Below are 13,529 nucleotides of genomic sequence, written 5' to 3'. Positions count from 1 at the left end.
GAAAAGGAGAAATGTTGGAAAGCCAAAGGTATTTAGAAATATGGGAATGAAGATAGGTTCTAACATGGTACGAGCGATGCTTGCTTTAGACAAGGAACGCCTTCGGGCTGCAGACATGACTGTAAAGAGTCTAGAAATACAAGCAAGAGTAAACAGGAGGAGGAACAAGAGGAAGCTGGAGGAGGAGTTTGCAGAGGATGAAGATAATCCATCCTATGGACCTGGAATGCACTAAAAAGTTAATCCAATCTTTGTCGCTCGATTCCCAAAACTTTTATTTTCTCATACTAATTACATGTTTTCTAAGGATCTTCCAAACATATTTGTTTCAAACTTTCAGTAAATGTTACACAGTACCTTCTGCATGATTTAACACAGCCTTTTTCCAAAAAACTATATTTTTGAATACATAAATAAAAAATTGCAAAAAAATATTGTGAATTTTCATTACAATTGAAAAAAAAATCATCTTTAATAACTGAACTAAAATTTTGTAAAATCCCTGTGTTAAGTTGTAGCCCATATTCCAATAAATAATCTGTAAAAAGTTCAACTTCCTACCTCAAATACTTTGTGAGGAAAGATGTAATTTATAAGTGTTATTTTAACATTGCAAGTATAGGGCGTTCCGGAGCCCCTTAACAGGTAGGCCCCTCACATCCTAGGGCCTGAGTGACCTGTCCCTCCCTTCAAATCTCCCCCAATCTATGCCTCTCTCCTCCCTGATAAAGGATTTAATAGTTCCAAAAGCTAGAAGTCTTTTTTTTTCATTTTTATATGAATCTATCAACAGTATTCAGAAATTTGCCTCTTGAAGTTAACTACTGGACAGCCATTGTGTGTTCCCATAATTTTACACTTTTCTTAATAGCTTTACTTTTGATTAATGTTTAACTAACCCAAACCCTTCTATTCTGTATGTCTGAGTATTCTGCAAATAAAGTGTTCATTCTTCAATTCCTTTAATGTAAGTCCCCCTTCCCCTATCTTTTCTGTTTCCTCTCTCTTTGCTGTATTAGTCTGCATCATACCTTGTCAGTATTTGTAACATTTAAATTTTACATGGTAAAAATTCCAGTTCACTTTCTTTACACTGTTCATTGTCATTTTTGCACAGTCTCCCCCTCCTGATCATAGGCAGACATGCCTGTTTCTTCTCTAACATAACAATTTTAGATTCTTCTCTATCCATTTTGTTTTGTGCTTAATACCATAAATACCACATTATCATATAAATCAATAAAAACAAACCTTTATGCCAGTATATTTTGCAACTGCAACCAAATGATTTCGTACTTGTATGGCTAATTCCCTGGTTGGTGTCAGTACAAGAGCATAAAGTTTTCCTCCAGATTTCTCTTGGCTTATTGAGTCACATTTACTGATGTCACCATTACTTTCTTGAGCCTCTGAAACAAGCCACACATGTTATTGTCTATCACCCTCAAAATTAAAAAAAAACAACAATGATGTTAAATTTTGAGTGCATAAAAATTATTGCTTCTTTTGGCAATCAAGTTTTGATAGCGACATGATGATTTTCTTTACCGTTCTTGCCCCATGTTCTTCACCATATTAGTCAATAATAAAGACAACCAGGCTTCCTATAATGTGATATTTCAACAGCTACAGATTACGGATGATGAACACACAGAATTGCCATGTTCCTCGTCTGACCTCATAATTTCTAAATATATCCTATTTAATATTTATTTTATTGCTTTCTTTAGACCCGCTCTCCCTATTTACATAATAGACAATGTTTTAACATTTTTTGATTGTTATATGTTTTAACTGATTGCAATGTTATGTCACAGCTTAGTAATAGCATTAATAAAGACCCCACAAACACTTTGATATGTTTTGACCACAGAATTTATTCACTTATTTTGCCTTATTCATTTCAGCTTTCACCATTTTCAACAGCAAACAATGTATCAACTAGTATCAGTGAACGAACATTATGGTAATACCACAAGATATGGCATGTCAATAGTAGATCTAGGCATCCCGTATGGGGTGGACAGGGACCATGGACAACTCAGGGTGTTGCACCAATCCCCCAACTAACAAGTCTGAGGTGCTATGTTTCAGTGAAACTGGGCCAGTCGGTCTCACTGCAGCTGTTTTGGGGAAACCTGTTTTGTGCAGTGTTAGGAGGAGGCAAACACAAAAGGGTAGGGGTCTATTAACTGTCAGCAATTCATATGTATCGTGAATGATGGTACCCATTACAGATATGGCAGCAAGGGACAGGAAAGGACACCAGGTGCACTCAGTGTGTATGCCTGGTGATGTGTCGGCAGCAGGGCCAACACCTTGTAGATCGAAGTGGCTGAAAGTGCACGCTAAACTAACGCAGACGGGCGTGAAGTACTGGAACATGAGACTTATTAATGAATAAGAAGAACAGTACGTAGCTGGAATAATATACTTAACTTTATTCTATTGTTAGAATACATCTCTTGAATAGTAGTAAGCTATAAGCACTGATACAAATGGCGCCTTGCTAGGTAGTAGCTATGGAATAAGCTGAAGGCTATTCTATCAGTCTCTCGGCAAATGAGAGGAAGACTTGGTAGGTCTGGTCGCAAGCTATGTCGTCCGTACAACTGGGCTGAGGTCATGTCCGTGTCTTGTGACCTGCCATGTGGTGGCGCTAGGTTTGCGATTACACAGTGGCGACACGCGGGTCCGACATGTACTACAGGACCGCGGCCGATTTAAGTTACCACCTAGCAAGTGTGGTGTCTAGCGGTGACACCACACCTGGGGGTCTCATTCAACATGCTGAAAAGGCTGTTCCAGCAGCCACTGAGGGAACAGGGTAAAACCAACTGCAGATTGTGGCGCACATTGGAACACATAATGCCTGTCATCTAGGCTCCGAGGTCTTTCTCGGATCATTCCAGCAACTGGCAGAGAAGATTGAGGAGGCTAGCCTTGTGCATGAAGTTTAAACAAAGCTCAGAATTTGCAACATTGTCCCCAGAACTGATCGTGGCTCTTCAGTTTTGAGTCGAGTGGAAGGACTTAACCAGAGACTTCGAAAGTCCTGTGACAAGCTAAGCTGTGACTTCCTGGACTTGTGCCATAGAGTTGAGAACAGTAGGGTCCCCTTAAATACATCATGTGTGCACAACACATCATAGGCTGCTACTCAGATAGCTGACACTGTATGGGGTGCACAGAACGGTTTTTTAGACCAGGCGACTCTCCGTACAATCCAGATAACAGTAGCAGTACGAAATCCAGAAGTATCAGTGTAAGATTGAAAGAAAGCCTCCCACAGGAGAGAGCATTAAAATCCTAATGGTAAACTGCTGAAGCATTTGCAACAGAGTGTGAAGGGCTGATGAAAAGCATTGGGCTCATATAATACTAGGTACAGAAAGCTGATTGAAACATGAAATTCACAGCAGTGAGATTTTTGAGAAAAATTTAAGTGTATTTCGAAAGGATAGGCAACTGGAAAATGGAGGAGGTGTATTTGTTGCTGTTCTGGTGTAACATCAAGCACCGGCACGTTGGGCTGAATGAAACAGCAGAGAAGACTGTGAGACAACGTCAGCCAATAGAATGCTGACTAGGACGACACCACGACAGGGGCGGCACCTATACAAAGAGAATATAAACACCGCTCCAGCTAGCCTCAGCCGCACTAGAAGACGAGCTGTGATATGAACTCTACAGCAGTGACTTATGATCTTGTGTGATTGTTTGCAAGGAAATTGTAACTATCAAAGGACACTGATTATTTGCATGTTGCCAATTGCCTGTGACACCTTTTTGTAAAAAGGTAGAGTTTAGTCAGTTTATCCAGGTCCCATCTCCTTAAATTCCCACCTTTTTGCAGTTTCTTCAGTTTTAATCTACAGTTCATAACCAATAGATTGTGGTCAGAGTTGACATCTGCCGCTGGAAATGTCTTACAATTTAAAACCTGGTTCCTAAATCTCTGTCTTACCATTATATAATCTATCTGATTCCTTCCAGTACCTTCAGGATTCTTTCATGTATACAACCTTCTTTTATGATTCTTGAACCACGTGTTAGCTATGATTAAGCTATGCTCTGTGCAAAATTCTACCAGACGGCTTCCTCTTTCATTTCTCTCCCCCAATCCATATTCACCCACTATGTTTCCTTCTCTCCCTTTTCCTACTCTCGAATTCCAGTCACCCATGACTATTAAATTTTTGTCTCCCTTCACTGCCTGAATAATTTCTTTTATCTCATCATACATTTCATCAATTTCTTCATCATCTGCAGAGCTAGTTGGCATATAAACTTGTACTACTGTAGTAGGCATGGGCTTCGTGTCTATCTTGGCCACAAGAATAATTTATACAAAACTCTTGTAGTCTAGTATATTTAAATAGGTGTCACATTAGCCATCTCATAGTGCATTTATGCAATCTATAGCTGAATGATAATAATGATTAGGATATGGTGTTAATGGCCCCAGTAAGAATAACATTATGAAAGGATTGACTGCTATGGAACAGATGTTGAGTTGCAGACAGGCACAACAAAAGACCACATACATGACCAATGTCTCTGTCCGCTGAGGCTGGACTGAGTGCAGCAACTGGTAAAAGCAATCTATTGGTTGTGGGGGTGAGGAGGAGGCTGTGGCAGGGATGGGAAGGGATAGCAGAGTAGGGATAGGGAAATGTATAACACTGCTTGCAAGAATGTGCAGGGGTGTGGGGACAGGATAGCAGTTTTATGTGCAGTCAGGAGATTTTTGGGGGGGGGGGGGGGGGCTCGAAGAGACAAATATTGCTGGTGAGTGCACTGGTGGAATAGAAGGCTGTGTAGCGCAAAGGGGGAGCAGGGAAAGGGATACGGGATATGTATGTGAAGAACATGGACAGCGAATATTTGCACAAGGGGGTTATGGGAACATAGGATATACTCATACTGCATGGAGAGCCCCCCCTTTTGCAATTCAGAAAAGCTGGTGTTGGTAGTTAGGATCCATATGATGCATGCTGTGAAGCTGCCACTGAAGTGAAGCAACTGGATGGTCCAGTTGCCTTTTGGGCATAGTTTGTCAGTGGCCATAAATGAGGACAGACAGCTTGTCTGTCATACCTACGTAGAAAGTACAGTGGTTGCAAATTAGTTTGTAGAGCACATGACCGCTTTCATAGGTAGCCCTATCTTTGATGGGGTAGGAGCTGCCTTGAATGGACTGGAGTAGGTGCTGGTAAGAGGTCATATGGGACAGATCTTGCATCTAGGTCTGTTGCAGGGATATGAGATGTGAGGTAAGGGGTTGGGAGCAGTGGTGGAGAAGGGAAGGACAAGGATGTTGCTTAGTTTCACTGGGCAAAGGAATACCACTCAGGGAAGGATGCGAAGAATAGTGGGTACAATATTCCTCATTTCAGGCCTTAAGGAGAGGTAGTCAGGATAATATTCTGGCTGAGAATATGATTCAATTGCTCACCCCCTTTAAACATTCCAGAATTTCTTAAACTCAAACATTGTGTCATCACCATTCCTCAAATCACTCCACATGGGAGGTCATCAGTCTTCTGACTGGTTTGATGCGGCCCGCCACAAATTCCTCTACTGTGCCAACCTCCTCCTCTCAGAGTAGCACTTGCAACCTACGTCATCAATAATTTGCTGGATGTATTCCAATCTCTGTCTTCCTCTACAGTTTTTGCACTCTACAGCTCCCTCTAGTACCATGAAGTCATTCCCTGAAGTCTTTAACAGATGTCCTATCATCCTGCCCCTTCTCCTTGTCAGTAATTTCCACATATTCCTTTCCTCTACGTTTCTGGTCCTCATTCCTTACCTTATCAGTCCACCTAATTTTCAACATTCACCTGTAGCACCACATATCAAATGCTTCGATTATCTGCTGTTCCGGTTTTCCCACAGTACATGTTTCACTAGCAAACAATGCTGTGCTCCAGACGTACAGTAGCAGAATTTTCTTCCTCAAATTATGGTCTGTGTTGGATATTAGTAGAATTCTCTTGGCCAGGAATGCCCTTTTTGCCAGTGCTAGTCTGCTTTCAATGTCCTCCTTGCTCTGCCCATCATTGGTTATTTTGCTGCCTAGGTAACAGAATTCCTTAACTTCATCTACCTTGTGACCATCAATCCCAATGATCAGTTTCTTGCTGTTCTCATTTCTGCTACTTATTACTCTTGTCTTTCTTCGATGTACTCTTAGTCTGTATTCTGTACCCATTAGATCGTTCATTCCATTCAGCACATCATGTAATTCTTCTTCACTTTCACTCAGAATAGCAATGCAATCAGGGAATCATATCACTGATATTCTTCCACCTTGAATTTTAATTCCACTCCTGAACCTTTATTTTACTTTCATCATTGCTTCTTCGGTGTACACACATGGTAGGGGTGAAAGACTACACCCTTGCCTTACACCCTTTTTAATCAGAGCACTTTGTTCTTGGTCATTAACTCTTATTATTACCTCTTGGTACTTGTACATATTGTACTGTACATTACCCATCTCTCCCTATAGCTCACCCCTATTTTTCTCAAAATTTCGAACATCTTGCACCAGTTTACATTGTTGAACACTTTTTCCAGGTCGACAAATCCAATGAATGTGTCTCGAGTTTTCTTTAGTCTTGCTTCCATTGTCAACCGCAATTTCAGAATTGCCTCTCAGTTGCCTTTCCCTTTTCTAAAGCCAAACTGATCGTCATTTAGCACATCCTCAATTTTCTTTTCCATTCTTCTGTATATTATCCTTGTTAACAATTTGGATGCATGAGATGTTACGCTGATTGTGCGACTGCAGTCTTCTGAATTGCGTAGCTGAAATTTTTCCAAAAGTCAGATGGTATATCACCAGACTGGTACATTCTACACATCAATTAGAAGGGTCATTTTGTTGCCATTTCCTCCACTGATTTTAGAAATTGTTGTGTTTTCCCCCAGTGATTTTAGAAATTCTGATGGAATGTTATCTTCTCCTCCTGCCTTATTTGATCATAAATCTTCCAAAGCTCTCTTAAATTCTGATTCTAATACTGTATCCCCTCACTCTTCTAAATCGACTCCTGTATCTTCTATCACATCACACAAATCTTCCCCCTCATAGTGGCTTTCAATGTATTCTTTCCACTTATCTGCTCTCTCCTCTGCATTTAACAGTGGAATTACTGTTGCACTTTTAATGTTACCACCCTTGCTTTTAATGTCACCAAAGGTTGTTTTGACTCTCCTCTGCCCTCTTTCCTGAGTCAGTCCTTCCGACAATCATTTCTTTTTCGATTTATTCACTTTTTTCAAGCAGCCATTTTGTCTTCGGTTCCCTGCACTTTCTATTTATTTCATTCCTTGGCAACTTGTATTTCTGTATTCCTGAATTTCCCTGAACATTTTTGTACTTCCTTCTTTAATTGAACAACTGACGTATTTCTTCTGTTACCCATGGTTTCGTCACAGTTACCTTCTTTGTACCTATGTTTTTCTTTCCAACTTCTGTGGTTGCTCTTTTTAGAGATATCCATTACGGTACTGCCTACTGACCTATTCCTTATTGCTGTATCTATAGCCTTAGAGAACTTCAAGCATGTCTTGTCATCCCATCCGACTTCTTTGCATATTGATTCTTCTTTACTAATCTCTTGAACTTCAGCCTACTCTTCACTACTATATTGTGATCTGAGTCTATAACTGCTCCTGGGTATGCCTTACAATCCAGTATCTGATTTCAAAATCTCTGTCTGGCCATGATGTAATCTAGCTGAAATCTTCCCGTATCATCCAGTGTTTTCCAAGTATACTGCCTCCTCTTTTTATTCTTCAACAGAGTATTCACTATTACTAGCTGAAATTTATTACAGAGCTCATTAGTCTTTCCCCCCTCTCATTCCTTGACCCAAGCCCATATTCTCCTGTAACCTTTTCTTCTACTCCTTCCCCTACAATTTCATTCCCATCCCCCATTACTATTGGATTTTCATATTCCTTTATGTACTGTATTACCCTTCAATACCCTCACATACTTTCTCTATCTCTTCATCTTCAGCTTTGCGATGTCGGTGTGGATACCTGAACTATCATTGTAGGTATTGGTTTGCTGTCAATTCTGATGAGAACAACCCCTATCACTGAACTGTTTACTGTAATACAATCTTTGCCCTCCCTTTCTATTCATAACGAATCCTATTCCCATTATACCATTTTCTGCCCTTGTCTTCTTTCCATTTCAATTCACTCACTCCTACTATACTTAGATTGAGCCTTTGCATTTCCCTTTTCAGATTCTCTAGCTCCCCTACCACATCCAAGCTACTGACATTCCATGCCCCAATTAGTAGAACATTATCCTTAAGTTGATGATTCAATCTCACTCTCATGGTCACCTCCCTCTTGGCTGTCCCCTCCTGGAGATCCGAATGGGGGCTATTCTGGAATCTTTTGCCAATGGAGAGATTATCATGACACTTTTTCAATTACAGGCCACACGTGCTGTGGATACATGTTACATGTCTTTAATGCAGTGGTTTCCTTTGCTTGCTGATTCTTCCACCTTTAGGGGCAGTTTCCCAGCCCACGGACAAGAGGGTGCCCTGAACCTCTTGCCCCCCTACTCCGCCCTTGTTAACAAGGCTGTTGGCAGAATGAGTTTGACTTCTTATGCCAGTGCTGATTATTAGTTTCAGACCTGGGACCGAGGACGTTTTGATTACTAATCAAATACGCTACCCCTAAACCTAACCTAACATCCGCAGAAAGAACTGCAATCTATGACCTAAAAATTGATCCTGACCTTATTATCCTAACCTGCCGACAAAGGCTCCACCACTGTGCTTTGAATGACACGTGGACGGTCTCAGCCAGCTATCAGATTCGTCAACCTACAAACCCTGCCACAGGGTTTCCATTCCGTAAATAAGGTGGGATGTCCAGTCTCTCCTCAAATGCTAAGGCACAGCCCAGAACTTCTCCCCTGAGTCTCTCTTCTCACCCCTACCACCCTCCACACTCCTATCTTATAGAGCCTTCCTGAAGTTCATAAACCCAACCACCCAGGACACCCAATTGTTGCTGGTTACTGTGCCTCACTGAGAGAATCTATGCTCTTGTGGCGAACACCTTCAGTCTATTACTCATAAACTAACCTCCTGTATAAAAGACACCAACCATTTCCTCCATCAATTCTCCACAAGTTCCTGTTCTTTTACCACATGCCGCCCTCCTCACCACTACTGAACAATACTTGTCCCAATGCTCAACTGACTCCAAACCTACAACCTCCTTCCTGGTCACCATGACCAACTCTGTCCTCACCCACAATTACTTCACCTTTCAATGCATTACCAACTAACAAATGCATGGTACGGCAATAGGTGCGCATATGGCACCATCCTATGCCACCTATTCATGAGCCATCCAGAAGAATCCTTCCTAACCACTTAGTATCCCAAACTGCTCACCTAGTTCAGATTCACTGATGACATCTTCGTGATATGAATTGAGAGTTAGGACACCATAACCACATTTCTCTAGAACCTCAACACATTCTCCCCCATTCACTTCACCAGTTCCTCCTCAAACTAATGAGTCATCTTCTTCGATGTAGACCACCACTTCAAGCATGGCTAGAACTGTACTTCTGTCCTTATCAAACCTAGCATCCACTAGCAATACCTCCACTTCAACAGCTGCCACCATTCCATACCAAGAAGTCCTTTCTATACAGCCTAATCACTGATGGTGTTGCATCCACAGTGAAAAACATCCCTCTCCAAATATAGTAATCTCACTAGACTTTCACAGACCACAGTTTCCCTCCCAATCTTGTACAGAAACAGATCTCCAGTGTTTTGGCACTCCAGTTACCTTCCACCTCCCACATACCTGCCATCCAGCCAGCCCTCATTAAAACCAATGCCCCCTTGCGACCTAGTACCACCAAGGACTGGAACAACTGAATCACATTCTGCATCAGCGTTTCTACCACCTGTTGTTGTACTCTGAGATGAGGAATATCCTATCCATTATCCTTCCCACCCCTCTCACAGTGGTATTCTGCTGCCCACATAACCTAGACAATACCCTTATTCATCCCTACTCCACCCCTGTCCCGAACCTCTTGCCTCATGGCTCATATCCCTGCAATAGACCTAGATGCAAGACCTGTTCCGTACATCCTTCAACCACCATGTAGTCCAGTCCAGTCACAGATCTCCTATGCTACTTCTGAAATCAGTCATGTGATTTACAAACTAAACTGCAACCACTGTGCTGCTTTCTACAATAAAAGCTGTCTGTCTGCATGAATGCCCACTGATAAACTGTGCCCAAGAGGCAGCTGGACCATCCAGCTGCTGAACATGCTGCCCCCCACAATGTACTTCAGTTTAATGACAGCTTCACAGCTGACGCCATCTGGATCCTAACTACGAACACTAGCTTTTCTGAATTACACACACAGAACTCTCCCTGCAATATATCCTATATTCCTGTAACCCCCCCCCCCCCCCCCCCGGGCCTCAATCTTCACTAGTTCCTGTCCTTCACCTAACTATTCCCTTCTCTGCTCCCACTCCAGCTCTACACAGCCTTCTATTTCACCAACATACCTATTAGTCTTTTTTCCATCCTCTACTTCTTTCACTTCCACTCTCCTCCTGCGCTCCATCCCAAACCAACTGTACCCTCCCACAAGCAGTACTACACCTTTTCACACCCCTACCCTACTATCCCTTCCCCTCCCTACCCAACTTACTCCTTACCCCATCGCCAACAGATTGCTTCTCCCCTCAGATGCAGTTGTTGTATGCAGTCCAGTCATAATACTGCCATTATTCCATCCTGGAATTTTCAGCAATAATATTAGTTGAGAGAATATATGCATGTGAATTCTCTAGAAATAGAGAAAATGTAAGTTTACAAAGAAGAAAGAATACCAGACAAAGAGCCATTTTACATTAGGTTCTAAATAAGAGGGCTACGGGCAGATAGAAACACTTTATAAAAACATGAGTGCATTTGTATATAAATGTGTACAAGCCCTGGAATGGTGTCAGACCAAGTTACCATTCTATCTCTGCTGTAAAAATATTTTTTTTCTTGTATTCGAAAACAGTTTCATAAAAGCATCAGTATTTTTTACAGCAATGTATTAAATTTCATGCATTATACATCTTCTTCCAACATGCAGCTCCTCATCACTGACACTGAGGTGGAGCCGATGCAGTTTGTGCCTCGAGTGATGCTGTAATCTTGGTTGCATGCAGACATTCTGCACATCTTCAACAATACTAGTTGCTCTGACTAGCATTTTGTTGTTCACATTCTATGGTGATACTGTATGGCATGCTGTACCCTGGTGAATGTGTCTTTTTCAGCTTTTTCAAGCTGATAAATGGTGTTAGTGATATGTTTACAATTGCCCACCATTCACAGTTTCTTAAAAGGTCATATAGAAGTTGTAACAATATTATGGAAAGGAATGTTGCTACTCACCATACCGCGGAGATTCTGAGTCGCAAATAGGCACAACAAAAAAACTGTCACAAGTATAGTTTTTGGCCAGTAAGGACTTAATCAAAAATACAGGACACACACACACACACACACACACACACACACACACACACACACACACAACTACAGTTGCCTGAGACTGTAGTTGTGCATGTGAGTTGCGTTTGCATTTGTGCGTGCGTGTGTGTGTGTGTGTGTGTGTGTGTGTGTGTGTGTGTGTGTGTGTCATCTACTTTTGACAAAGGCCTTACTGGCTGAAAGCTTTATTTGTGACAGTTTTTTTGTTGTGCCTATCTGTGACTCATCATCTCCACTGTTCGGTGAGTAGCAACTTTCCTTTTCATAATACTGTTACATTCCATTCTGGATTTCCCATGCAGTAGTTCTCTATTAGTTCTGCAATTCCATTATAGATGTCACAGTGAAAGATAAAACGCTTGGGTGTTCCTTATGACCACACTAAACAGATGTTATTGTCCTTCCTACTGAACCAGTACAGGTAAAGGATATGTAGGCCTTGTCCTGTTAAGTGAGATACCCTGACTGGGGTTTACATAGCAAATGCAGAGGAATAATTGGTGGCCTTTTTGGCCCTTTTCACTGTTGTCCTAGGAGTTCTGCCCTGTATTCCCTTTCTAGTTCAGTAATTGGGTCTCAGTTGTTATCCTTTGGGCTAAGTTTCGATGGACATCTGTCAACTACCATTTACATAACCAGTAGAAGGCTGCACAACAACATGCCATAATGTCAACTGGATATTTCTGAAAATCACCATTAATGCATGGGTTGATGTGGTGCAAAAGGCCCCCATGAGTCTAAAGAACGCATGCCTTACAGAACATCGCATGATTTGCTTGTTCTGTGTGCACAGAAGTGTGTGCGCCAAGAAACTTACTGTGAAGGCTACGGTGGGTGTGAAAATGGTATCGTGACTGGTCATCATCACATGCAGCAGTAGCTTGTAGTTAGCTGTTGAGACACAGACAATTTTTTGCATGACGTTGCTCACTTTGTGTGCAATTAGCTAAATGTGTTGTCTTAAGTTACACTTTTGTGCAAATGGACACTAAGGTATTGAGTGATTATTTTTCTGGTGATGGAGATGTTTCCTCATTAAACTGTAGGATTTCTACACAGAACCATTCCATGTCAAATGGTCTAATCTCGGAAAATGTTCCCGATGACCATCAACGATTTTGCTGAAATGTTGTGTGAACATTTTGCAGAGATAAGTCATTTGATTTACCCCATAGCACAGCTTTCAACAGTGCACCACTGAGTTTTCAGCAACTTTGACACATAATATCTCCAGCAACATTTCCTTGAAAGAAACATAACTTGGCCATCAACAATTGTCATATGGGTAATTTGAAGCAAAATTGGATGAAAATATATATGCTTGAAAAAAGTGTGATGCTTAGCTATGTTTATCTGTGGAAGTAACTGCAGGGATAAACTTGAAACTTAACATTAATAACTTACCAATAAAAGGTCTTAGAATGAACAATTTAATTCTCCTACTGCTTTCCAATAGTTTATAAAGTGAGTACATTTAACAATTTTTTTTTTTAAATGTCAGAAATGGGTCTCTTTAGTCCACTTTTCCAAAAACCATTTTCATTAGAAATATCACATTTTAAACCACCTAAGAAACTAGATTTGGTTTTGCAATGTGAGCAAAAAAAACAAACAAACAAACAAGGTTATGGAAGTGCATTTAAAATACCCCTGTAATCCACTGGTAGTCACATTAAATCTAACATCTTTGACTGTTATACAGGTGTTGAATACTCTCTGGAGGAGCTAATAACAAAGGTCTTGATGACTAGAAAGTGACATCAAATCTGATGGACTCGAAAAACTTCAATAAAGGGATGTCTTTCCACTTATTGCATAAAAAGCTTCACTTCACATTTTTTCCCAAGCGTGTATTTTTTTGGCTGACTTTGATTCAAATTATCTGTACAAAAATTGCTCAAGTGCTCAAGAGTTCTTTTTATCATTATTTCACTTAAGAGAGTGCAAAA

At 41.0% G+C, this 13,529-nt stretch overlaps 1 protein-coding gene across 1 annotated transcript in view; it reads right to left on the bottom strand.

Annotated features, from left to right (window-relative positions):
* The window catches only part of LOC126195379 (ATP-dependent RNA helicase DDX24), an 89,908-nt gene that overhangs the window by 20,056 nt on the left and 56,323 nt on the right, over nt 1-13,529 (bottom strand). The window contains exon 4 of the mRNA XM_049933959.1: nt 1,252-1,409. Within this exon, the coding sequence (XP_049789916.1) occupies nt 1,252-1,409 (158 nt within the window). The remainder of the gene's footprint in view (nt 1-1,251; nt 1,410-13,529) is intronic.

This window comes from Schistocerca nitens, chromosome 7, assembly GCF_023898315.1.
Source record: "Schistocerca nitens isolate TAMUIC-IGC-003100 chromosome 7, iqSchNite1.1, whole genome shotgun sequence".
Classification (NCBI taxonomy): domain Eukaryota; kingdom Metazoa; phylum Arthropoda; class Insecta; order Orthoptera; family Acrididae; genus Schistocerca; species Schistocerca nitens.
The sequence above is the reverse complement of the archived record's forward strand: the minus strand, read 5'-3'. Positions and strand labels throughout refer to the sequence as shown.